Here is a 27,281-nt window from a genome sequence, read left to right on the forward strand (position 1 = left end):
AGAGGAAGCTGTAAAAATCTTCTTCATATACGCTTTTCTTCTATTTGAAGGGGAGAGCACTTATGGTGTCCCCATACTCCTGCACCATACGTGGCAGCTGGAAAGCACGGAGTGTTATAAAGTTTTAAAAGAGTTACAATAGTCCCCTTCCTTGTAGATTTTGATATATTAAAAATAGTTCCAACTGACCTACTTAGTTTTAGGCATGAATTGGTAAGTTGAGGCTGCAAGGAACCCAAGGAATTAAAATTGACACCCAAACTGACAAAAGTTTTTACACTATGCAAAGACTGGCCTTTGATTGAGATCATACGAATCCACAGGCTATAATATAAGATTTGCCGTAATTAGTAGACAAATTAAGGCGGTCCTTAAACTGGAAGACGCGGTCCACCAGTACTCTTAGAGGGTTGGGCATCTGGGCTGGTAGCACTGCATCGCCCACGTATAACAGCGCAGGTACCTGGGTAGCAGCAACTCTAGGGGTGTCAACCTGGGCCAGAGTAAGGTGTAGACAAGGATCATTGATATATAAAAAAAAAAGTATGGGGGCGAAAATGCATCCTTGGTGCTCGCCGCGCTTTAGTGTGAATGCCCGAGACATATCACTGGATGGGGTGAAACACAAGTTAGCCTCTAGGTCAGTGTGCAGGTCATACAAGAAATTCCCCAAACTCACATAGACAACCAAAACTACCTTCCTCTACCTTAAGAGTAAAACCCACAAAGATGTCTACTCGTAAACATCCAAAGCCCACCTTTTAAGACTGTATCTTTCAGACTTAAACAGTTTACCATCTGCTCCAGCCCATTTTCCCACCCATCCCCTATAATACTGCTGATACAACTCTTTATAGATGATAGTTGCCTCGTTAAAATATTTTTCAGTTTTTGTTAAATGATATTTTCTGAAGACTACGCCTCTTCTTGCGCCATTTAAAGTGCTCTCAAACCTGTTGGATGAAGGACGACCGAGGAAAATTAGTTATCAGAGGGAGAGATACCTTGAGGAAAGTGCGACTACAGGGTCCACCCCCTTGGCTGATCTTGGATGGCAAGTAGCTACTGTCGCTGAAAACTAAAAGCGACACAGAGGATTTCTAGTGGGTTGTAAGTGCAATCCACACAACAGCTGCATGTCCAAGTGTGCATGTAAACTTTTATCAGTCCTTACGAAAGCCATTTGACCCTAAGGGCACATATTAACATGGCTGAAACATATAGACCTTTCACAGGATAAGAAGGATCAAAATCACATCCTTCATATATTTACCACCTTTTAACATTGACTACTACGCTCAACAATAACATTGAGGTTTAAAAAAACAAAGTATTTGAGCCAATTTTAAAAGCACATCTCACTGGAGCACTTTTCACTCACCATCACAATCTCACCCCAGAAAAACAACCATCTCTGCTGTAATCAGGCGTCTCAGCACACCCTGGAAACATTCAGTGTCCAGAGAGGGACCCTATGATGAAGCATGTCACCTATTAGATAGGTGAGTGAGGGTTCTTTTTTCAAACCTGAGGGTTTCCTAGGCAGAACACACTCCTGGTGCATCCACCTAAAATCTAGGCACAGATATGTGGCTCACAACTAACCAGTTCTTTTAGACTTTATATTATTACTTGGGAAGAGAACAGGCCCATTTCCTGACTTCTCATTCTCACATTTTTGTAGAGTCAATACAAGAATTTCCCCAAATTCACAGACACCCAAAACCACCTTCCTCTCACTTAAAGAGTAAAACCCACCAAGATGTCTTTTGGTAAACATCCAAAGCCCACCTTTTAGAACTGTATCTTTCAGACTAAAACAACTTACCATCTGCTCCTGCCCATTTTCCCAACTATCCCCTATAATACTACTGTTACAACTATTTATAGATAATAGTTGCCTTGTTAAAAAAAATCGTTTTTTGTTAAATGATAGTCTCTGAAGACTACGCCTCTTCTTGCCATTTAAAGTGCTCTCAAACCTGTTGGTGTTCTGGCCTATATAAAAGTGTTAAATACCCACAAATGTCAATTTTGACTATTACACACAGAATTCATTACAGCAAAGCAAAAGGATATGGTGCTTGTTGAAAGTTATAATTGGAACAACCACATGTTCAGCCTTTATTGCTTCCAGATAGGTCTGTGACAACATTCCAATACACAAGGTATTTTCCTTTTTGGTGAAAACAATTGCATCTCTGCCCAGGCGCATTGATCCAGATTTAAACCCGTTTCCATATAGTCCAACTGGAACATGGCCGTTCACTGTGACTTTGTCACTGAAACCGAAACTGAAAAAGAAAAGTTTACAAAGTATGTTAGAAAAGAAGCAAGGGTAATTTTTCTCAATATAGCATGGACACCTTTCTAGAAATAAAAGATGACAAAATCGAGATTCCTACACTTTAAACAAAGGCTCCAGTGTGATACCAAAAACATAATATAAAGTAGGGTTAGACCAAATCACCAGTTTATGGCTACTACAAAATGTAGATTACGGGGAGTGAGTGACTTTTTTGCAACCAATTAACCATAGTTTAGAAGATATTCACTTATGTTCAAGTCTAAACACAGTCATGCAGCATGGACCCTGGGCTGTATCGGACAGCCTCAAAAAGTCCCATTATGGACTGAGAACTTCACAGACAGCAAAATGACCCAAACTCCCCTGTTTGGTTACTGGCTCATATTCGTTCTAGGAAGGCACACCTCACGGATTCAGACTACTGGTTCTTCCAGAAATACACTTTACTCTCTGGCAGTTTGTGTTGTATGTGTTGAGCACGTACTAGGAGCAGCACAGTAAAATGAAACAAAGGCAAAACTTACAATTTTAGATTGTTTTGTTCAATGAATTACAATTTCCAACAAGATTCACAAAATTCAGATGTTCTACACACAAAAAAGAGACCAATAATTGCATTATGGGAAAAAATATTTCATCTCATGAACTATGGAGTTCTAACACACTGTCTAAACTGAGCTTGTTTCTTATTGGATGTTTACCTTATTCTAAAAACTGTTTGGTTAAAGCAGTGATCAGTGAACACGAGGTACCTAAAAGCAAATTCCTTTAGATTTGGAGATCTACTGAAACACTGACTTTGTGAATATAGGTGTACTTTATTAAAACCAGCAAGAAATCTAAAAATTAACCCATTAACTGGTAAAAAACAGATTACAACTAGTTATGGTGATTAAACAACTACAGGTTACTCATCACCCACAGAGAAAACAACAAGAAACTATGCTTGCTCCTGTACTTCGTATAATTGACGTTATAAACTCTGACTAATAAATTACTAGTCAAGACAATACAAATAATTTGGAGACCAATGAGGTATGGGCATCTATAATGGAGAGAGACAATTATGTATGTTTGTATGTATGTGATATTCGCATAGTCCGAGCCTAGCTAAAAAGCAGCGGAATGCTGAATAGGGTCAAAGACAAGCAAAGTCAACACGTGATAGACGAGGTAGTGAGTTGCTGATAATTGTGGTATAGTTTTCTTTAAAAATGTATTCAGCCTTTTCCTAAACTGCAGCAGCATTGGTGTGGTCCTGAAGGATACGTGGATACTGTACTAGATTCTGGGTGCATAGATGGCAAAGGCTTGCTGCATTAATTTTTCTTTTTTTTTTAATTATACTTCTCAGTCTGCAGTCCGATGGCGTCCTGGTTGCGGGTGTTAAGTGAAACGCCAAAGACAGTGAGCTTGTCTGCAAGATAAGCAGGGTGCGGATTGTGACAGCTTGTAAATGATGCAGCTGGTTTTAAAGATGGTCCCGACCGGCAAGGGGAGCCAATGGAGTTCCAGCAAGATGGGGTGATGGGATCATATTACTTTAGGTTCTGTATGAGACATGTTGCAGAGTGACAGATGCCCTTAAGGGCTGTCAATGTGGCATCTGGAAGGCCATGTAGTGGGGTATTTCCACCATTCAGAAGTAAATGTATGAGGATTTAAACAGCAGTTTTGAATTTGTTTTCTGGAGAAACTGTTCCACTTTCATTTGAAGAGAGAGCTGGTACCAGGCAGAGATTCTTCTGGGCAACGTGTTCCTTGAGGGAGAGGTTAGCGTCCAGGATGAATCCAAGTGACTTGGCATTCGGTGAATGTTGGTGCTTGAAGCAGTGGAGGTTTATGCCACTAAGCCAGGTGTGTACTGTTTCTTGTATCTTTTTCTTGACAATCAGGTAGGCATTAGACATTTAAGTCTGGAAGATATGCAGGCAGTGTTTGAGACATTGGATGCCTGAAGAAGAGGAGACATTCAAGCAGAGATGTGCATCATTGGCCTATCTGTACATTTTGATGAAGTTATCTGCAAGTAGAGCACCAAGCAGGACCACAAAGAAGTTCAAGGCAAGCTCTGGAAAAACCAACAGATCACACCTTTCAATGAGATTGATTAACTGGAACCTCCTGAGGCGCAGCCGGGAGTAGTGGCAATTGATGTATTTTACTTTGTAATACTGTGTTTTTAAAAAACTAAACTTACCGATACCCTGAGCACCTAACTCTTTCAGGCACAGACATCCCCGCACAGCGGATTGATCGCTGTTGCGGGCGGGTGTTTTTCTCAGCCCTGCCGCCATTTGCCGGAATCACAAGACACGCCCACTTGTACTGGCCACGCCCCCTCACCAGGTACATAACGCGCGCTGAATACGAGCGCGGCATTATAACTGGAACCTCCTGAGGCGCAGCCGGGAGTAGTGGCAATGGATGTATTTTACTTTGTAATACTGTGTTTTTAAAAAACTAAACTTACCGATACCCTGAGCACCTAACTCTTTCAGGCACAGATATCCCCGCACAGCGGATTGATCGCTATGGCGGGTGGTTGTTTATCTCAGCCCTGCCGCCATTTGCTGGAACTACAAGACACGCTCACTTGTACTGGACACGCCCCCTCTTTGCACTCTCCCCACTTCCATAAAGGATGGGCTTTCACTGGAAGCGCAGCGGACGAGCGCAGCGGGCGCGACGTTTGCACGCCGAAGGCGCGCTTAAGGCAAGCTCGTCTGCGCTCGTCCGCACCGAGACCGGGCCTAGGGCCACCCCCCTTGTCCGACTTATCCCGGATAGTGAGACTTATAGATATAGTAGGGATACCCTGATAATGCTGGAGCCACTGGCCGGCAAAGCAACCTGCCCACGTTTAGCCCCTAACACAACATCCAAGGATAAGAATCCCTGCCCTAACTGCCTAGTTTGCCTGCCACATATCAACCCCCGCCCACTCGAACCATTATTTAAATCTGACCAGGCCTCAGGCAACAGGCACATCCCGCTAGACAAGACATCGTATACAGAACAAGGACATACACCTAAGGGAGAATTAAAAAGTGGGTTACTAAATGTTAGATCCCTCCCAAAACATGCCACTGAGATACAGCTACTGATCGAATCCAGCAACCTGGATATTCTGTTTGTAACTGAAACATGGACGGTGGCTGGACTAGAATCAGAGCTGTGGCTGGCATGCCCAGTAGGGTATAAGATTGTTCACAAACCTAGGACCGAGGGGGAGAAACGGGAATCATTTTCAGGGAAGATTTGAACATTGCAACATTGGACATTGATACGGTCTCATGTGTTGAAGTTCTTGGGATATCGATCAAGCATGATTCAGGCCATTGTCTTACTGGCCTAATCTGCTACAGGCCACCGGGGTACATTAACGCTATGCAACAGCAGGAATTGATCGTTGTTCTTAACAACCTGACAATCTCCCATAGCAGACTATTGATATTGGGAGATTTTAACCTGTGGACCAACGGCCAACTAGACACGGCCCTTTACAACATCACACAATCCTGTGCCAACTTAGGACTAAAACAATGGATAACCACCCCCACACATAGGGAAGGAAACATTCTGGACCTAATCTTCGCTGCAGAAGATCTTACAACCATGGGAATAATACAACCAGTAGCATGGTCAGATCACCTTCTCTTAATATTCAATATCCACACTCTGGGTAATATTGGACTGGCAAACATGCAGATCAGGACCTTCATCAGTCGTGACTGGAAGGGACTATTAAAAAGAAAAAAGGAAGGGGGACTGACCTTTTTCAAGTGGGGACCTTGTTTAACCCAGAGAACGATATTACTACGAACTATCGCCTACTATACGATGAGGTAACCAGGAAACTTGATCATATCGCACTGATGAAAGTAATTAGAAAAAGAGGCAACCCTTCCGCGCCCTGGTACACGGAAACACTGAAAGAGCTGAAAAACGTCTGTAAAAAGGCGGAAAGGCACTGGAGGAAAAACTATATAGAGCAGGATAGACTACTCTGGAGGCAGATAATAACTCAGTACAAGAAAGAGATTACCACAGCCAAAGCAAACTATTTTGCAGATCTAATCTTAAAAAGCTCCAACAAGTCATGTGACATCTTTAGGATAGTAAAAGATCTGTCCCTTCCTGAATGTGCTAATAGCAAAATCAAGCCCTCACAGGAACTATGTGACGGTTTGGCCTCCTTCCAGGAAAAGATTACCAAAATAATTGAGGGCATGAAGGATGCCCCCACCTCAATGCAGCGTAATAGCAGCACGGAGAACGGGAAGAAGAGCGAAGGAAAAGAAGGACACCCCATGCCAAAGGCTATCTTGGATAAATTCGAGACTCCGATAGAACAAGAGTTTGCGCATACAGCCCTAAATAGAACATCGGGATCCCCACTGGATCCCCTACCTCACAAAATAGTAAAGGAATTTGGGGCGGAACTCTTTCCAGTACTTCATCAGCTATGCAATCAATCCCTCGACACAGGTATCGTACCGAAAGAATGGAAATTGGCAGTTGTCACCCCTCTACTGAAAAAATCAAACTTGGACCCCAATTGCCATAAGAACTATCGACCTATATCGCTCCTGCCGTATCCAATTAAGATCATGGAACGGCTGGTCAGCAGATCTTTGTCCCTCTTCCTGGAAACTAACAACATCCTTGAAGAGGAGCAATTCGGTTTCAGACCAGCCCATGGGACCGAGTCAGCTCTGCTGATGGTCCTGGACAACCTGCGTATGAGGGCGGACAGGGGAGAATCAGCAATCTTAATTTTGCTGGACCTGTCCGCCGCATTCGATACGGTGAGTCATGACATCCTGCTGATAAGGATGAAAAGCTGTGGAGTTGAGGGAGTTGCGCTCGATTGGTTCCGCTCTTATCTGACGGACAGATGGCAGGCAGTAGCACTCCCTCCATACCAGTCTGAGTTTGCTACAGTTCCACACGGGGTCCCACAGGGGTCTGCGATCAGTCCGATCCTTTTTAATGTTTACATGCAACCCCTGATGGGCATCATCAAGGCTCACGGCATTAGCGTGATCAACTATGCGGATGACACGCAGCTGATGATTTCTCTTGATGGTGTTCATGCAGATTCACTCGAGACCTTCCACACCTGCATGCTGGAAATGGCATCCTGGCTAAATAGTAACTCACTACAGTTCAATAGTGGTAAAACCGAGATAATGCACTGCAAAGTAGGTAGAATTGCTAGAAGACTGCCTGCTGACTTTTGGCCTCTGGAGTCAGGGGAGCTACTAACTCCAGTAAAATCAGTGCGGAACCTAGGGGTCAGCTTTAATGACAACCTGAATCTAGAGACCAATGTCAACAAGCAGGTGAGCAGCTGCTTCGCCTTAATGCGAGGCCTTCGAAAGCTGCTGCCCCTCCTACCAGCACAGACTAGAGCCACCATAGTCAGGAGCATTATTCTCAGCCGCCTGGACTATTGTAACGCTCTGTTACTGGAATCTCCTGCTTATTTGATTTCCAAACTTGAGAGCATCCAGGCGGCAGCAGCTAAAATGGCACTTTCCCGAGGACGAAGATCCTCCACCACTCTTGCACTGGCTGAACTACACTGGCTGCCCGTGCATCAGAGGATCCTCTTCAAATCTCTATGCACAGTCTTTAAGGCAGTGCATGGGGTGGGCCCCTTACCATTACAAAATAAATTTAAATGGTATGAACCCACTCGGACCCTTCGATCCTCCTCCACTAATCTCATCAGTATACCTAGGATCAGGAAAGCCACCCAAGGTGGCAAAGCCTTTAGTATAGCGGCAGCCCATCTCTGGAAAAGCCTCCCTATTGCTATTAGGAAAACAGGCGAACTGATGGCATTTCGAAAAAAGGTAAAGACATGGCTATTCCCCAAAGTTTTAATTACCCCAGAAACAAACTGATCACTCATCCTACTCATGATGCACATCTGTCTCAGTTATACTCTCACAGCGCCAGGATGCCCGTAGGGTTGCAGAGCGCTTTATAAATACCATAAATAAATAAATAAATTAATAGTTTTGACCTTGTGTGAGTGAAGCCTCTTTTTACATGGTAAGCCCAAGCATTTTTGCCTGGAAATGGATGTTGTTTTGATTGTAGCCCACAGGGTCCCTGCCAACCAGGTCCCCTGTGCCAGTGCTTCTTCCCTAAAACATACAGACAATTGGCACCTTTTACCCTCCTGTAAATCCCTAATAAATGATACCTAGAGTACCTAGAGCCTGGGAGCTGAAGAAATTCCACTCGGCTCCCCGTCACTAGGGCCCTGCCATTGCCCTTGCAGCTTGCATTCCCTTCGGAGGTGAAAAGTCAACATGACACCCTGCCTGGGCTCTATGCCAGCCAGCACTCCCTGCAGGTATAGGTAAGATAACCCTCTAACAGGCCTTACAGCCCTAAGGTAGGGGGCACTTCACTCCAGGTGAGGGCATATCTGCATGAGTAGATACGCACCTACAATACTTAAGTAAATTCTTAAATATTGTAAGCGCCAGAGAAGCCATGAGTCATACATGAGCTGGAAACTCAACAACTAGAGTTTCACAGCACCATGATGGCTTCACTGAACCCAGGAGTGTTTGGTACCAAAACAACTCCTCGTAATAAATTCACACTGCTGCCAGTGTGAGATTTATTACACCATGTATTCATAGAGCACCTCAGAGGTGCCCCCTGAAAACCTACCAGCCCTGGTGTGGGTAGTGACTGGCTTTAGGCAGCCTACCACACACAGACATGTTTCTGGAACCCTGGGCAGAGAGCCTCTTCTCTCTGGGACCAGAAACAATGCACATCCTGGGCAGGGGTGTCATACCTCCTCGCGGAGGGTTAGGCCAGTGCTCAAAAGGGGAAGCATCAAAGGCCGGCCGCCTTTGTAATGCAACCCCAGCTTCAGCTTGAAGATGGTGCAGGTTTGGTGCTCACCTGACCTTGCTCCTTGCTGACTTTTGGTCCTGGAAAATGGAACTGTAAGTGTGATACTTAGCTGTTTAACCACAATATTGTTTTCCCCATAGGATAACATTGAACTGTTTAGAAATTCTTCTAAGTGCCGACTTTTGTCAGTGGAAAGTTTTTTTTTATTTAAAAACGTACTTACCGTATTACGAATATCTTGGTCTTAAAAGTATATTTTTCAAAAATTGCCGTGGATCTCCTTTTTGAGTCGTGTGTCAATTATTGGTCAATGTTGTGCAATAAATGTCTTACATGTCTTTGGGTTTTACATTGAGCCTTATATACTTTTGGGGAACCCCGAAACTCTGTGCGGGGTATAACCACCTTGTGGGCATACCATATACAGAGCCAGCTTCCTACACCTTTCCAAAACTTTGGCTGATGCTCTCCCTCATTGACAAAAAGAACAAGCATTTGCAATGCAATAGGTCTCGCATTTGCGAGAGTTTGAGCTATTGGCATTGTAAATGATAATGCCTTTAATTTTAGTTTTAAAAACCAACACATAACTAAAAAGCATTGTCATTTACAATGTCAAAAGCTCAAACTCTTGCAATTGCGAGACCTATTGGCGGACAGAGGTGCAAAAGGTAAACAGTTATACTACATGTGATCTGTGTGGCACTTACAATGTAAACACGATCCCGAAAACGCATTTTAACTTTGCTTTGTGTGGGCGCACCCTGTGCAGGCCTGGAGGAAGGCCAAGGTTAGGAACCAGCTCCAATTAAGCGGCAGCCCGTGAGGTCTGAGAATAATTCACTGCGGCCAGGGGGAATTGAGTCCTACGCATACGGAAAGGGCGCCTCTGCTTTAATTATTTGTGCAATGAGGTGTCCCCCTAATGGGCTGCATCGATGCCTCACACTCGTGTCCTTCACTAATACGCGAACACATGCGTCTCTGGTGGCCACCGGCCGCTATTACAAAACTAGCTGTGAGCTGAGTGGGCATCATCATTGCAGCCCAAATCAGGGACTACGTAGCCCAGCAATCCTTGACCCCCAGGAGGAGGAGCGTGACACCAGTCGCCGCTTTAAAGCGCCTCGTTCGCCACCACAGCAAGGGACGCTATCAGCTGAGGGGGCATCATCATTGCAGCCCAAACCAGGGACTACTTATCCTAGCCATCCTTGACGCTAGAAGGAGGTTTTTTTGTTGTTGCGATTCTTGCGTTGAACCACAAAATCAGTGACTGGTTGCCTAACGTCCTCCATTTTATTTGTCAGTCATTATATTCTATACTCTTGTGAATTTGACCTTTCTGTTATCCATCTGTTAGTAGCTCTATATGGCAGAACGCAAGGCTACGGAGGGGGGTGCAGGGGCTTTTAAACCTAGGAATTCAAAGAAAACTCGTAAATCCCCCAGGGATTTATTGACAGAATCGACAACCCTACTGGTGGAATGCGAACAGATATTAGTCCTGGACTCTATTGTTACCCTTCCCGGTGTTACAAGCCCCTCAATTTGCCATGCGTCTGGAAATTACCGTAAAATATCTAGAATGTTGTCAAATGCTATGGAGAAGCCCTGTGTATTACCCATAGAAGCACAGATTGTACTACATTCCACCTCTCCAGATGTCCCTCCTGCCACTGAAACCTCCAACTTATATCCGGAGGGCTTTCCCTGCAGTATTCATTTTCATTTACTGCCTGAGCTACAAGAGGACCAACAAACCATAGGGCCTGCGCTCAAGTTAGTAATTCAGAATAGCAAGAAGGCGAATCCATAGGGTCAGGGGTTCCATTGCTAATGAGGCCTTTTATGAATCACTTGTTCAAACTTTGAAAAAGGAGGTTAGTGTTTTAAAATCTCTGGTTGTTTCCTTGACCTCTACAGTTAATCAGTTATTGGGTGCATGCAGGAATTCAGTTGATACAAACCTCCATGCCTATGGATCTTCACCCCAAAAGCACGTTCTCTCCATTAAATCAACAAGCGGCACTGAAAGTGATCGCTATTTAAAAAAAAAAAAAAAACACGACCACTAGTGGTGCGCGCGCCACAGCAAGCCATACGTTTTCAATTATCGCGCCCTTGTCTGGGCACGATAATTTAAACCGCATGGGCTTTGGTGCGCGTAACAAACACCAATAGGCCATGGGCGGAGCACTGTGCCCGCCTGTGGCCTATTGCATGCTCTGTTTAAAAAAAAAAACATGCACTCAAAGCACAATAGCGGAACCGAAAAGGATAAGCACATGCACGAGCGTGTGCGATTCCAGGGTCCGTTTTCAAACCCCGGACAAAAGGACTCTCGCCTGCGAGAGCAGCCCTAAAAAATAAGTGTGATATGGAATATGTATACACAGGTCATCACGCATGCACATGTATGTGTTGTGATACAATAACAAGGACCACGTCAAAACACGGCTTGAGGCAGTAGCCATTACTCTAGGGTTACTGTTCCAAGGTGTTGGTGTAGAGGTAATTATTATAGAGTGTAGCGGAGTTGAGTAGTTTAGCGTGGAGTGGTGTTGAGTTGAGTAAAGTGGAATAAAGTTTATAGAGTGGGATTGTGTGTGCTTGTATTTTGATAGGATATAGTAATATTATGTAGGAATGAACGTATGAGAAATATAGGTTGGTGGTACTACGTCTGCTGTACCAATTTATTTATAACGTGTTTTGTTGTGCAAGGTGACTTTACTTGTAACTGCTTCTTTAGTTGCCTGTTTTGGCTTTAAGCAGTGCATATAAAACAAGCTTCATGTTCATTTCCCAGTTTATGGGTTCAGTGTATCTGGTTTATGTGATTGTACCAGCATCCCAAAATAGACTGCTAAAATATAGAGCCCATGATTGCAACTAGTGGCGCTGGGTAAGATACTGCACTATTTGATATGCTGGCTTCAGGATCATGCACTAACTACAACAGACTATTTGGAAATAGTGGTATTGTGCTACTTGTGTAATTTATTTTGCCTGAGTACTGTGGTAATCTACTTTGAGTTTGTTACCGGCCGTCATTTTGTAAACTATTATCCCAATCTGTGAAATCTTGGCACATCCCTTTATCTGACTGTCAAGTGACTAAGGTTGCCTTATAATTTAGAGCACCTGGGATGAGCTACTGCTAACTCTCCCGATGAAAAGCCAAAACACAGTAACAAAGGTCAGTCCTCAGAGTGCGCTCAGTCCTTGCTCCCTTCTCAGCTCACATTCACCCATGCAGCCAGGCTGCAGAGCTGGGACTGCTGCGTGGAAACTGCCCACATAAAGATGTTGCTTTTTCCAAACTGAGGAATGGAGTGGAGAGGGAGAGGCGAGGAGCCTGGAGAGCCCGTCAGAGGAATGTGTCTTACAGGCTGGGTCCTCGGGCTGCCAATGACAGGAGTCAGAGGGTGGAAACTGTGGGCTGGGCAGAGAGCTGGGAAAGCTGAGGGAGGAACGGAGAGACATTGGGAGGAACACGGACTGCTCGCAGCCCTCACTCACAGCACTGAGCCCTCGCGGACAGCAGACACCCGCCACTGAGTGTATAGGAGCACAGGGTGACACTCGCACACCGGGTGTAGAAACAGACTGTCCGCAGCTCATGCGCACTCTACAGAGACCTCACGGTAGCAAAAACATCCCTCGGTGAGTGTACAGGGGGCGGCTGTGCCTAGGGCCCTCACTGGCTGCTCCCTGTGAGCCGTCACTCTGAGGGAGCAAATGTTCCTCAGTGAGTGCATAGGAGCACAGGCTGTGCCTAGGGCCCTCAATGACTGCTACCCGCGAGCCCTCACTCTGCAGAAGCTTCGCGGGCAGCAAACATTCCTCGGTGAGTGTAGGGGGTGGATGTGCCTAGGGCACTTACTGACTGCTACCTATGAGTAATGACTCACTGACACTTCATAAAAGCGCAGTCTGTCCGCACTCTTTAAACATCCATGCAGATAGGACAGCAAACACCCATCACTGAGTGCACAGCGAGGCAGGGTGTTAACAGGGCCCTCACTGTCTGCTGCGGACAGTCTGTTTCTATGCACAGAGTCGCGACGCTGCTCTCAGCCCTGGCATGGCCACTCCTGGCAGCAGATCCCGCCTGATCCGGCAAGTAGACTGGAAGAGCCACATCTTGGCCTTCAAATTGCAAACATCTGCGTTGACTGCTTGCCACCACACGTGGCATCTTATGGAGGATGTTAACCCTATGAGGTTAAATGCATACAGTGCCCCAGAGCCAGAGCCGTCCTAACTCGGAAACAAATCCTCCTTCACTATAACCCTTGCATAGGCTGCAAATGTCCATGAAGAAGGCTGCACGTAGGGGTGAATGTCAGGAAAAGAGCTGGAGACGCGACGCGTGGGAGCAGAGGGTGGGCCTGTGGGCTACAGCAGGAATGAGGAGTGCAATCAGTCTGCCTCTGCTCAGGCTCGGCTGACTTCCCCTCTCTGTGATATCTGGAGCATCAGGTTAGTCAGAAACCTTCACGCGTGGCTGGTGCTCTCAGGTCTGGGAGCGTGAGTCACCTCAGAGAGCGGGGTACGGTCTGCTCGACCCTGAGCCGCACCGATGCAGACTGACGAGCAGCCCCATCCCCGTGCGCACCAGAGGCTCTGAAATATCTCATCAGTGCACCTTCAGACCCGTGTTCTTTCTGGAAATGCATTTGGAAATTGTGCAGAGGAAGTTGCGCGCGCTTTCTCGGCTGATGTATACACAATTAAACAGTTTCACTGTAAAGAAGAATATCGCGGTAGATGGTTTAAAAACCTAGCAACAACCAAAGGAAACGAGTGGTGCGCGAGCAGCCCACCTCTCTTTCCTTCTTTCACTTAGTTGCTTCCCTGTGAAATGGATCCAAAAAAGAAGAAGCTCGCTAGTGGAGGGCGCGCACGCCACAGCGAGCCATGTGGTTTCAATTATCGCGCACGTGTCTGGGCACGATAATTAAAACCACATGGCAGCGGTGCGCGTAATAGACACCAATAGGCCATGGGCGGAGCAATGCGCCCGCCTTTGGCCATTTGTGTGCTGTCTTGGATAAAAAGACGCACGCAAGGGCGAATAGCGTGGGCCGAAAAGAACACCCACGAGCGTGTGCGATTCCTAGGTCCGTTTCCAAACCCTGTATAAAAGAGGTCTCTCGCTGCGCGAGCAGTGCTGCGCACTGCAACACTAGCCGCGAGACCTAAAAAGGAGGAGCTTGGTAGCAAGTTGCAACTGCTTGAGCCCTCAAACATTTTTAACAAAATGTGTTTGAAAAAGAATGTGGTGGGGAAAAGTGGACCAGGCGGGTTGTTTGTAAGCACCAACAAGTGCTGGGATTGCGCAGATAAGCAATGAAGGATCTGTTTGTTTTTTGGGAGGGGGGCAGTTAAACAAAAAAAAACACAAATCCAGATGTAATCGGGAGTAGCAACACACAAGCTGAGAAAGGAATGGGGAGCAACACAGAGAATGTGGGGGAAGACATTTCGAGGAGGAGGCTGCACATGAGAGCAATACAGGCACCAGCAGTTGTGTGGAGTGCTGAAGGAAAAGTAAAAAGTATTACTTAAAATGTAGGCAGTGGAAGGAATCATGTCAACCTGTCAAAATTATGCTAAATAAGGTGTACTCCATGGGAAGGAAAATCACACGAAAAAGAAGAGCCATTGAATTAGAAACATGCAAATGAGACTGGTGAGAAAGTAAACCAATGGTAAGCAGTGGGCAGACCCAAAGCCCACTGTGAGTATTCATACTGTCCACAATACTGTCCACAATAGCTCTTAGATAAGAGACCACTGAAAGCGGTCTGCAAGCAGGACATAAAAAATTATAAAGCGAGGCAGTGGTACTCCAGTCATCTGGTAAGAGGTACTGGATTTTAAATGAACCAGTTACTTAGCTTCTATGACGATCTTTATGATGGATACTCAGAAGATTCCTTACCTTTAGAATATCCCCATGTGCCAGATTGAAGCTTTAAACAGCATTGTGTCCACAAGGCTTTTAGGTGGAGTCATGCAGCTTGGCATTAACTTTGTTCCCTCTCCCAGAAGTGATGACCGAAGGTGCATACAAGAGCCACCCTTGTTTGCCAACGTTGGTTTCTTGCTTGACTATGCGCATCTTCAGACGCAGAACCCAACAACCAACAAATGTTATGTTATGCGTATTTCTATAGCGCACGACTCACCCGGGGGCATCTCGGCGCTTGCATTTTTGTTCACTGAGAGGGCAGGAGGGAAGGACCATCAGACCGGCATTAGGGAGTCTGAAATTGGAAGGTTTTCAGTTTTTTCTTGAAAGTCGCGAGGGAGGGGCAATTCCTGATGGACATAGGGAGCGCATTCCAGTAGCGCGGTGCCAGGCAAGAGAAAGATTTTGCCCCTGATCGGGCGCGGCGAATTCTGGGAGTCTTTAACAGTTCCATAGCATTGGACCGTAGGTTGACAGTAGAGGTCTTTTTTATTAATTTGTTCATTAAGTATTTGGGGCCTAGACCGTTCAGGGCTTTATAGGTGAGACAACAGGTCTTAAACTGAGACCGTTTCCTGATTGGGAGCCAGTGGAGCTCTGCTAAGATAGGGGCTGAAGGCGAACACGCTGGTCGGTCCAAGAGCATCCGGCAGCAGTGTTTTGAATAACCTGCAGTTTCCTCAGCAGGGAAGTACCGATTTCGGCGAGCATAGCATTTCCGTAGTCGATACGACAGGTGACCAAGGCCTGTACTAGCGACCTACGGTGTTTGATGGGGAGGTAGGGAAGCATCTTCCGCAGCAGACGCAGGCCATAGTAGCACGCACTGGCAGTAGTCGCTACATGGTCTTTCATTGAGAGATCCCGGTCAAGTGTGAACCCCAAGTTCTTCACAGTTTGCTTCGGGATCGGAGCGGATCCGAGCTCCTTAGGCCACCAATCTATGGACCAGTAGAGAGAGGCTTTCCCTACTAGCAGAATTTCCGTCTTGCTGGGGTTTAATTGGAGGAGGTTCTCTGTCATCTAGTTAGAGATGGAATTCATGCCTGCGGCGAAACGAGAATTTTCTGCCGTAGCACTTGGATCAATATTAAAGATAAGCTGGGTGTCGTCCGCGTACGATATAATCTCGAACCCACACGATTCAGCTATTTTGGCCAGCGGGGACATGTAAAGGTTAAACAAGGTGGGGCTCAGGCATGAGCCCTGAGGGACACCCTTGTCCAGACTGTGTTTCTTGGATCTGAATGGCCCAAGCATAATAGTTTGGTTCCTGTCTGTCAGGAAATTTTGAAGCCATTTTAGCGCTGAATCTTGGATTCCACAACAACTCAATCTCTCTAGCAACCTGGTGTGAGATATCGTGCCGAATGCCGCGGAGAGATCTAAAAGAACCAGTATAGCTGATCCTCCCGCATCTATTTGTAGCCTCAGGGAGTCTGTAACCGCCAGGATCGCAGTTTCCGTGCTGAAGCCCGGTCTGAAGCCTGATTGAGAAGGATCAAGAAGATCGTTCTTTTCGAGATGGTGGTTCAGCTGTTTATTTATGGCTGCTTCTAGTGATTTAGCCAATAGCGGTAGTAGTGATACTGGCCGATAGTTGGCGAATGTAAGGGGATCAGCCGTTGGCTTTTTTAAAATTGGGCGGACGAAGGCTTCCTTCCAAATGTACCTATGGGCAGAACTCTAGTTTGGGACCTTTTCAGATGAGATAAGTGACCACTCCACAGAAAGGGAAGGTTGGAGGGCAGTGAGGAATCTACAGTTAAAATATCCACAAGAAAGTGTTATCAAAGGTAAGTAACTTATTTTTTTGAACAATACTTTTAACCACAAATTCCTCACCTTTAGGATAGAAACCAAAGCAGTACATCCCACGGCAGAGGGTCTGTGGAACGGCTAAGACCAAAAAGTCCTGCAGGACTGAACAGGTGATATGTCCTTCCTGTTGGCACTGGCTGTAAAGGCAGTTGTGCTTCGTGAACGTGTGCAGCGACACCCATGTTGTAGTCCGACAGATTTCCAGGCACTCCTCTTGCCAATGCAGATGTAGCATCTTTGAAACAGTGGAATATGCCCTCAGTCCTACCGGAGGCTACTTTTTGGCCCAAGCACAGCTGATTTTAATGCAGAAAGCTATCAATCTGCACAAAGTTCTTTTTTGCAAATTCTTACATTTCTTTGCCCCAGAGAATCCTACAAAAATGTGATCGTCCGCCGAGGGTTTTTGGTGCGAATAATGCAAAAGCATACAAATCTTTTGGGGTCCAGCCGATGGAACCTCTCCTCCTCTTTCGAGGGGCAAAACTAAAGAGGCTAGATTAGGAGGATGATGGACTGCCCAGTGTGAAAAGAAATCATGACGTTTGGCAAAAAGGCCATCCTGGTACTGAAAACTAGTTTGTTTGGAAAGAAAAGGTGGTGTTGGACAGTTGCACTAAGAGAGCCTGAAGCTCACTCATACGACGAGATGAAGTAATCACAACAAGGAAAAGAGTTTTCAGGGGCCGAAGACACAATGAACAGCTGTGCATCGGCTCAAAGGAAGTGAACGTGAGTAATGTCAACACAACACAGATTCCCACTATCGCTTCACACAGGGTTTGGGGTGTAAAAGGGAATGGAACATATGTCAAACTTTTTATAAATCACATCACAACAGGTAATTCACAACAGGTAATTTGAACAAGGATGGCTTGTCTGGTAAACACAAAAAGGCTGCAAAGAGTGAACAAATAACGTTTACTGGGGCCCACTGCAGGTCCTTGCTTGGTCAGAGCTAACACAAATAATAAAACATCTAACTGGCTTCTAATGGGTCTGCATAGCGTACTCCCCACAGGGTTACAAATTTGTCCCATCACCTAGCACAGATGGACTTTGTTGCGGCACACAAGGCAGCAAGAATGATATCCACAGTTAATGCAGTGGATAACTGCATTAAGAGAGGATGTAGCCTTCCAGCTAGAGTGGTCGTCCTCGAAGCTGGGGAACCTGGTTAGAGTCTCGGCAACAAGCCTCAACATCCTGTGAATCTGGGCAAATAACGTAATCTTCCCGTGTCCAACAAAAAAATTAATGTGTCCATCTTTAACAAAACTGGGGCTCATGTAAAGCGCTCTGATACCCGATGTCTTGGGTCTAGTTAGCACTATATAAAACTCCCAAAAAAAACTAAAAGACTGTGCATCAGTTCAAATGGGGTGTAAATTATAAAAGTGAGAAATAAATTCAAGTCCCACTGTGGTATCACACGTATGGTGTAGACCTTTGAGAAATCTCGCCATAAGAGATTGTTTCAACAGAGAAGGCGGATCAAGAAAACTCAAAAAAGCCAAAAGAGCCAACAAATAGCCTATAATAGTGCCCAACAAAACTCCTTGATGGGCTAACCCCGAAAACAGTTCAGGCGGCTTAGTTTGCAGCGGGTCAATCTGACGGGTGCTGAACCACGCCACAACTTGTCCCAGCGCCCGGCGTACACTAAATTCATAGATGAGAGCCTGTATGCCAGAAGAACATTTACAATTTCAGGAGGAAGACCGAAGGAATCTAGATGCCACTGCACAGTCTCCATGCACGGAGGTGTAGTCTGAGTAGGTTCTGGTGCAGAACCCTGTCCTGCTGCTGCAACAGAAGAAGATTCTTTTGAACTGGTAGCCTGACAAGGGGACAGACACTCAAGCTCAGCTGTTCCAGGTATCACCCTTTCCTGACTCAACCCAAAGCCATTAGGGTGACTTGGACTCGCTCATTCCCGATCTTTTTCAAAACTCGCGCAGAGACGGAAAGGCATGTGGGACTAAATGCTCCAATCTAACCAAAACAAGATCCTTCTTGGAAGAGAGCCTTCTTGGAAGAAACAATGCGGAAAAAGTGTTGACACTGCACATTTAACAGTGGTGAAAAGATCCAACCAGGTTTCCCCCACTGTTGAAAGATTTGTTGCACCACCTCGGGTGCAACCGTCATTGGTGATCCGCCAGGTGGCGCCAGTTGAGCACATCCTCCTTGGCGCTTAAAGATCCCGCCAGGTGGTTTACAATCTAGGAAATGCCCCAACGCTCTACTTACTTCCAGAACAAGAACCCCCACACCACCCTGCTTGTTGCAGTGCCACATGGCTGTGGCATTGTCCAAGAGGACCGGTACCAAACTTCCTTTTATGGACGATAGGAAGGCCTTCAACAACAGGCAAATGATATGCAACTCCAAGACATTGATGTGAAGTCAGGTTTCTGCTGGAGACCTCTGATCCTCACCTCGCCCAAATGATCACCCCTGCCCAGCATAGACACATCCATCACCACTGTCATCTTTGGCTGGGGTTGGAAGAGAGGTTTGCTACTCGTACAACCGAGGTCAAATAGCCACCACTGCAGGTCTTCTGTAGATTCCTCAAAACCCTGAATGGAATCAGACAGGTTCTGTTGGTGCTGGTCCACTGATACTTCAGATCCCATTGCACAGACCACATATACCACATGGCAGAGTAGACTAGCAGGCGAAGAAGCCTCAGAGCCTCTCTCACAGAGACCCAGGAGCGAGGTTGAAGCTTCGGGCCATAACCTGAATGCCCTAGACTTGTTTGGCTGGAGAGAAGGCCCTGTATTGCAATGTGTCCTAGGCTCCTTCCTGTGAAGGAGTAAAGTACTTTGGCACATTGATTCTGAACCACAGTGATGTTAGGAGGGTCACCGTTATTTAGAGATGGCCTAAGACTGACTGTGGCAAGCCATTCTACAACAGCCAGTCTTTGAGGTAGGGAAAAACTAGTATCCCTACCCCTGAAGGCGTGCAGAGACCAACTCCATTACTCGTGAACACAAGAGGGGCACTGGTGAAGCCAAAGGAGAGCATGGCAAACTGAACGTGCTGCTAGCCCACACTGAATTGCAAATAATGCTTGTGGGTTAGGAGGATGGGTAATTGTAATTGTAAGGGAATTTATAAAGCGCTGGAATCACACCCGAAGGGGTATCTCCGCGCTGCAAAAAGGACAAAGTACAGGTCAGGTACAAATCAGTCCCGGAATAATTCAGTCTTCAGGAGTTTCCTGAATCAAAAAAGACTGGGGCATTTGCGCAGGTCCTCGGGCAGAGTGTTGCAATATTTAGGAGCAAGTTATGCGAAAGTCCTTCCTCCTGCTCGTAGTTTCCTATATCGGGGAACCAGCAGCAGTCCTTTTCCTTTGGATCTGAGAAGCCTGGTCGGACGGTAAGATTTTATTTTGTCTACCAGATAGCAAGGACACCTACCATAGAGAGATTTATGTGTAAGACAGCAAAGTTTAAATTTAATTCGCTGGCAAATAGAAAGTCAGTGAAGCTGTCTCAGCAGAGGTCTACAAGGGGTACGTGGGGGCATTTTAAGAGCCAGACGTGCAGCAACATTCTGAATAAGCTGCAAACTACTCAGAAGAGATTCATTTGCAGATGCTAAAAGAGCATTGGACAGCATGGAAGCCCAAGGCCACCATCTAGTCGCTCAAATCCAGGGCAGATAGACCCTGGGCCAGCGTGAGCATCTAGAATCTGTCCTCCTGCAGAAAGAAATTCAGAGTGCGGAGATCCAAAATAGGATGAAGACCTCCCTCCTATTTCGGCAACAGAAGTAACAACTAGCCCTATTTCCAAGGCCAGACTCCTTCCCATGATCCCGTTGACAAGTACATGCAACAAGATGAACAGGTGCTCCTCTGACAGCTGCTTGGACATGAATGGAAAGAAAATGAATCTGAAGGACCCGTCTGTCGGAATGAATATGCTACTTACCAGTATGCATCTGTTCTTGGCATGTAGGGCTGCTGACATTCATATCTGTGCATAGATCGCCGCCTAGTGTTGGGTCCGGATGTTTGCACGTTGTTGTCCTGGAAGAGTATTCGAAGTATCCTGAGATAGGTGACTCCTCCCCTGGACCACAGTGCGCATGGGCATCCTCTCCATCCTCAGATTGTTTTTCGCCATTGTGGCAGTGATGGAGTAGATACAGCAAGTGATGACCATGCTATACAGTAATTCTGAGAGCTGCAGCTGCTACAGGCGCCGGGGAGGAGGGTGGGCGATATGAATGTCAGCAGCCCTACATGCCAAGAACAGATGCATACTGGTAAGTAGCATATTCAGTTCGAGGCATGTGGGCTGCTGAATTCATATCTGTGCATAGAATACATAGCAGTACCTCCCATTAGCGGCGGCTACCAGTGCCAGCTGCAGCGGTCTGAAAAAGAGTTTTGAGAACAGCCTGTCCTACAGCTGCCTGCTGTTTTGAGTGTACATCTACACAATAGTGTTTGGTAAATGTATGTATAGTGGACCATGTGGCTGCTCTACATATATCATGTAAAGGAATGTTTCCCAGGAAAGCCATGGAGGCCCCTAACTTACGTGTTGAGTGGGCTCGTGGGGGAATCGTTAATGTGCGTTTAGCCTTTTGATAGCAAATTTGAATACATTTAACGATCCATCTGGCTATACCTGCTTTGGAAATGGCGTTGCCCTTGTGTTGTGGGGAAAAGGCAACGAAAAGTTGTTTTGTCTTCCTAAAGCCTTTAGTTCTGTCTATATAGTACATGAGGGCTCTTTTGACATCTAGTGTATGGAGCATTCTTTCAGCGACATTTTGTGGATTCTGAAAGAAAACAGGCAGTTCAATAGTTTGATTCATGTGGAACTGCGATATTACTTTAGGCATGAATTTGGGGTTGGTACGTAGTACGACCCTGTTTGCGTGAACCTGTATGAATGGCTCTTGAATGGTTAGTGCCTGGAGTTCACTAACTCTTCTTAACGAAGTGATTGCCACTAGGAAAGCTACTTTCCAGGTGAGGAATTGAATCTCGCATGAGTGGAGAGGTTCGAAGGGTGGACCCATCAGTCGGGTGAGGACCAAGTTGAGGTTCCACACTGGTGCTGGTGGGTGTCTTGGGGGAATTACTCGTTTAAGTCCCTCCAAGAAGGCTTTGATGGCAGGCACTCTGAATAAAGAGAGGTGCTGCCTGTTTTGGAGATAGGCTGCTATTGCGGTTAAATGGATACGTATTGAGGTGTATGCCAGATTGCATCGGTATAGGTGTAAGAGGTAACAGATTATGTTTTGAATGGATGCGTCTAGCGGGTTAATGTCATTGTTATTGCAATAAATGACAAACCTCTTCCATTTGGCTGCATAGCAAGCTCTGGTAGTGGGTCTCCTAGCTTCCTTAATGATCTCCATACAGTCAGGTGGCAGGTTTAGGTAGCCAAACTCTAGGACTTCAGGAGCCAGATTGCCAGGTTCAGCTGTTGCGGGTTTGATCCGCAGCCTTTGATGCGGCACCACGGAAAGTTCCAGAAAGGCGGTGTACAATGGCTGGCGTGCCCATGTTGGAGCAACCAGGATGAGTGTCAGTGAGTGCTGTCGCAGTTTGCGTGCCACCAGCGGTATCAACGGCGCTGGGGGAAAAGCGTACGCAAATCTGCCGGACCAGTTCATCCATATCGCATTGCCCTGCGACTGTGGATGTGGGAACCTGGCGGCAAAGCTTTGGCATTTTGCGTTTTCGCTTGTGGCGAATAGGTCTGTCTCTGGATGACCCCACTGTTGGAAGTACGGTTGGAGTACTGACGGGTGTAGCTCCCACTCGTGCATCTGGTGGCTGTGTCTGCTGAGCAGATCCGCCATCTGGTTGTCCTTGCCGGGGAGGTGTTCCGCCATGAGGAATATGTTCCTCTGAATGGCCCACTTCCACATGCTCTGAGCCAGATGAGACAACTGTGGAGAGTGCGTTCCTCCCTGCTTCTGTATGTAGTACATGGCAGTCATGTTGTCCGTCCGGATCAACACGACTTTGTTGCACAAGTGTACCTTGAAGGCTTTCATTGCCAGGAAGATTGCCATCAGTTCGAGAAGGTTGATGTGCATCTTCTTTTGTTGTATTGTTCATAGTCCCTGCACGGTGTAATTGAGTACATGAGCTCCCCATCCCTGGAGAGACGCGTCCGCTGTCAGTATTATTTGTGGAACAGGCTCGTGGAACGGTCGGCCCTTGCAAAGGTTTTGTGGATTCCACCAATGCAGAGAGTTGTATGCTCGACCGCTCACCAACACTAAGTCTTTTAATTGCCCGTGAGCCTGATTCCATTGACGTGCCAAGCACTCCTGAAGCGGGCGCATATGTAGTCTTGTGTGCGGGACTATGAAAATGCAGGAGGCCATCATGCCTATCAACTGCATGAACACTCGCGCAGGAAGGGAGTGTTGGGGTTTGAACTTTGAGATCAGCATTTGCATGCCGTTGATCCTCACTAAATTTGGCTGAGCTGTGGCTGCCAGAGTGTCTATGGTCGCACCTAGGTACTGTTGTACGTGTGCGGGTTGGAGATGTGATTTTGGGTAATTTAGTGAGAATCCCAGACTGTGAAGAAGGTGAATGGTGCGGGACATGTGGCTGGCACATTGCTGGGCTGACTTTGCCTGAACAAGCCAGTCGTCCAGGTAAGGGTAGACGTGAATGTGTTGCCTCCGTAGATGTGCAGCCACCGTAGCTAGGCACTTTGTGAAAACTATGGGTGCTGTTGTCATGCCGAAGGGGAGGACCTTGAATTGGTAGTGCTGCCCCTGAATAGTGAACCTGAGATATTTTCTGTGTGACGGGTGTATGGGTATGTGGAAATACGCATCTTTGAGGTCTAGCGTGGCTAGGAAGTCTCCCTGTCTGAGCAGCGGGAGAACCTGCTGTAGGGTGAGCATGTGGAAATGCTCTGAGAGAATGTAGTGGTTGAGGGGTCTCAGGTCTAGTATAGGTCTGAGTGACCCGTCCTTTTTTGGTATTAAGAAGTACAGAGAGTACACCCCTGTCCCTTGCTGGTGGACGGGCACGACCTCTATTGCGCCTTTTTGCAGCATACTGAGTACTTCCTGCTGTAATAATGCTAAGTGCTCTGAGGACATAGGACGGTGCTTTGGCGGTATTGTGGGTGGAGTGGAGGTTAATTCGAGGCAGTAACCGTGTTGGATAATATCTTTGACCCACCTGTCCGTGGTGATGGTACTCCATGTGGACAGGAACCGCTGGAGTCTTCCCCCGACAGGTGTTATGTGGTCGGGGGGAAGGGAGAGGGCGTCACGGTTTGTTTTTGGGGGAGGACCTGGTATTGCCGTAACCGCATCCTCTGCCCTTTGTGCTGGAGCCACGATATCCACCTCGGGTGTTTTTATCGTAGGTACTCTGTGTGCCCCCTTTATTGTAGGTTTGCTGTGACCCCTGTCCTCTACCCGCTCCTCTATTTCCGGGGCGACGAAAGGAGCCACTACGAAATGTCTGCGTTTGCAGAGCCCCCATTGACTTTGCAGTGTCTGTGTCTTTTTTTATCTTTTCTAGGGTGGTGTCAACCTCTGGTCCGAATAAGTAGTCGGGGTTGACAGGCTGATTGAGGATGTTATTTTGAACCTCAGGTTTGAATCCGGAGATTCGTAACCAGGCGTGTCGTCGTAGCAGGACGCTGGTGTTTATTGCTCTCGCAGCTGTGTCGGCGGCATCCAGTGCACACTTAATGGATGCGTTTGTGAGAAGTTGTCCCTCCCTGATGAGGAGCTCCGCTGCCTCTTTGTACTCGTCTGGTAGATGTTGGAGTAGGGACTCTAACGTGTCATACTGTGAGCGATCGTAGCGAGCTAGGAGCGCCTGTGTATTGGCAATGCGCCATATGTTTGCCGCCTGGGCTGCAATCCTTTTGCCGGAGGTCTCTAGCACTTTGGACTCTTTGTCCGGGGGAAGAGCATCACCAGTTGTCTGCGAGTGTGCCCGTTTGCGAGCGTTAGCAACTACGATGGAGTCCAGAGGTAACTGGCCTCTAATGTACGTAGGGTCCCCAGGTGCGGGCTTGTATTTTTTCTCGATCCTGGGGTTTATTACCCGTGCCCTGGTTGTTTCCTTGAAAATGTCCTTTGCTGGCTTGAGGACACCTTTTAACATGGGCAGAGTCCTTACAGTCCTCTCTGAGGATGCGAAAGTGTCCACCAAGAAATCGTCCTCGATTGTGTCTGAGTGGAGTTGTACTCCATGATTGGCTGCGGCACGTTCAATGAGGGCGTTGAATGCAGCAGTGTCCTCTGTGGGGGATGTTTTTGCACCATAAAGCTGCGTGTCCTGGGTATCTATAGCGGCACCCGGGTCTACAGGGTCATCCCAAGCTTGATCAGGGTCCTGCTGGTCCTCAGGGTCCATATCCCTGGGGTAGGTGGTGTCGTCACCCATGTAGTCCTCTATTGCGTCCGTGTCGGAGTGCGTCGGAGAGGAGGACTGTGGATCTGGATAGGAGGTGTGGAGGCGTTCATAAAGAACTGGTTCCGATTCCGCCGGTAGTTTTTGCTTTAGCGGGATTCTGTAAGAGTCCAAAGCCTGCTCGGAAGTGGTCTTCCGCTTTCGGAGCATGAGCCTGCCGGTGTCGGCGTCGATGAAGTGGGACGGTGATGTCCCAGTAGGAGAGTGTTCAGTAGATGGGGACCTTGTCTGGGTGACACGTGTTCTGATCTCGAATAGTTTTGGCGCCGTGGATGGCGGCAAACCAAAAGGTGATGTTGGTTGGTGCCGAAGGTGCCTTTTGAGCCTTTTTCGGCTCGGAGCCCGACGTGGCCTGGAGGGCTGCGTTTTCTCTGATACGTTGCAAGGACGCTGCAACTTGTCGCACCGAGAACGCCGACGGTTCTTTGGCGCCGAGTGGTTCTGTAGAGGTAGGTGTGGACTTCTTTGGAGCCACAGGGTCATCGAGTCGAGGAGAGGTAGTAGCTGTCGACGGCGTCGATGATTGGACCGTAGTCGCTGCTTTCGAGGTGGATTCCGATGGAGCGGCCATCTTAACCTTGGTGGTCGGTGCCGATTATTTTGGTGCCGGGGGCCGAGGCGCTTTGGTGGTACCGATGGCCTTTCTCTTTGGATCGGCGCCGACATCGGCTGCAGCGAGTTCGGCACCGAAGTCCCTTTTGGTGCGGTCGGAGCCGACGGTTTTGGCTGGCGTCGAAGGAGTGGTGGTCTTCGAGCCGACCAGTGTCAGTTTCACTTTTGGTTTCTGTTGAACCGGTGCGACGATTGGTTTCGGTTTCGTGGAAGGGAAACCAGCCTTTTTGGGTAATAATGGCTCTCGCTGGATGTCCGAGGCCGGGCCAGAGGGCGGGGCCGAAGAACTGCGGGATTGATCTCGGGTAAGGCCCGAAGGCGATCCCTCGACCGGAGCCGTAGACTGACGCACTGTGATAGCCTCCGTTTGGACGGGTAGGCCCTGCTCGTCACCAAAGCTACCTTCTTCGGCCCCTAAGGCCTCATCGTAGTCCCCTACCTCATCGCCGGCTTCTTCCCTGTGAAAAAGCTCTTCATCTACGTCTTCCGATCTGGAACCGCGTTCGGAAGCGGGGCTGGAATGTATGTTTTCCACGCTTTCAACATCTTCGTCCTCGGTGCTGAAGATGTTGGTCGGGGCCGGTGCCACTTGCTGCGCTTCTAGTCTCGCGGCTCGTCGATTCCGGAGAGTCTTCTTGGATCTGAATCGGGCACAGGCCATACATTTCGATTCGTCGTGATCCGGCGAGAGGCATTTGTTGCACACCGGGTGGACGTCGATATGTGGATATTTCGCGTGGCAAACAGGACACCGCTTGAATGGGGTCCTCGATTCCATCGTCGATGTTAGGTCGATGGTCGGATGAAACGGATCCGAAAAAGTTGTTAAGGTCGCTAAACTAGCAAGTAAACTGTCGATACCGATCGGGAACAGTACCGACGAAAACTAAAGGCCTTTTGGCCTGAAAACTAAATTTTCCTAACTTGAGTCAAGATAAGCACATCCGAACCCAATGGCGGAAAAAAACAATCTGAGGATGGAGAGGATGCCCATGCGCACTGTGGTCCAGGGGAGGAGTCACCTATCTCAGGATACTTCGAAGACTCTTCCAGGACAACAACGTGCAAACATCCGGACCCAACACTAGGCGGCGATCTATGCACAGATATGAATTCAGCAGCCCACATGCCTCGAACCTCCAGACCGCCCAGAACACTGCAGCCAGATTCGTCCGCAGCATCCCACGACAAGATCATATCACCCAGCGCCTATGAGACCT

General features: G+C 47.3%; 1 protein-coding gene across 1 annotated transcript in view; it reads right to left on the minus strand.

Moving 5' to 3' along the window:
• The window catches only part of MORC3 (MORC family CW-type zinc finger 3), a 684,179-nt gene that overhangs the window by 497,037 nt on the left and 159,861 nt on the right, over positions 1-27,281 (minus strand). The window contains exon 4 of the mRNA XM_085621291.1: positions 2,080-2,294. Within this exon, the coding sequence (XP_085477417.1) occupies positions 2,080-2,294 (215 nt within the window). The remainder of the gene's footprint in view (positions 1-2,079; positions 2,295-27,281) is intronic.

This window comes from Triturus cristatus, chromosome 8 (assembly GCF_964204655.1).
Source record: "Triturus cristatus chromosome 8, aTriCri1.1, whole genome shotgun sequence".
Lineage (NCBI taxonomy): Eukaryota > Metazoa > Chordata > Amphibia > Caudata > Salamandridae > Triturus > Triturus cristatus.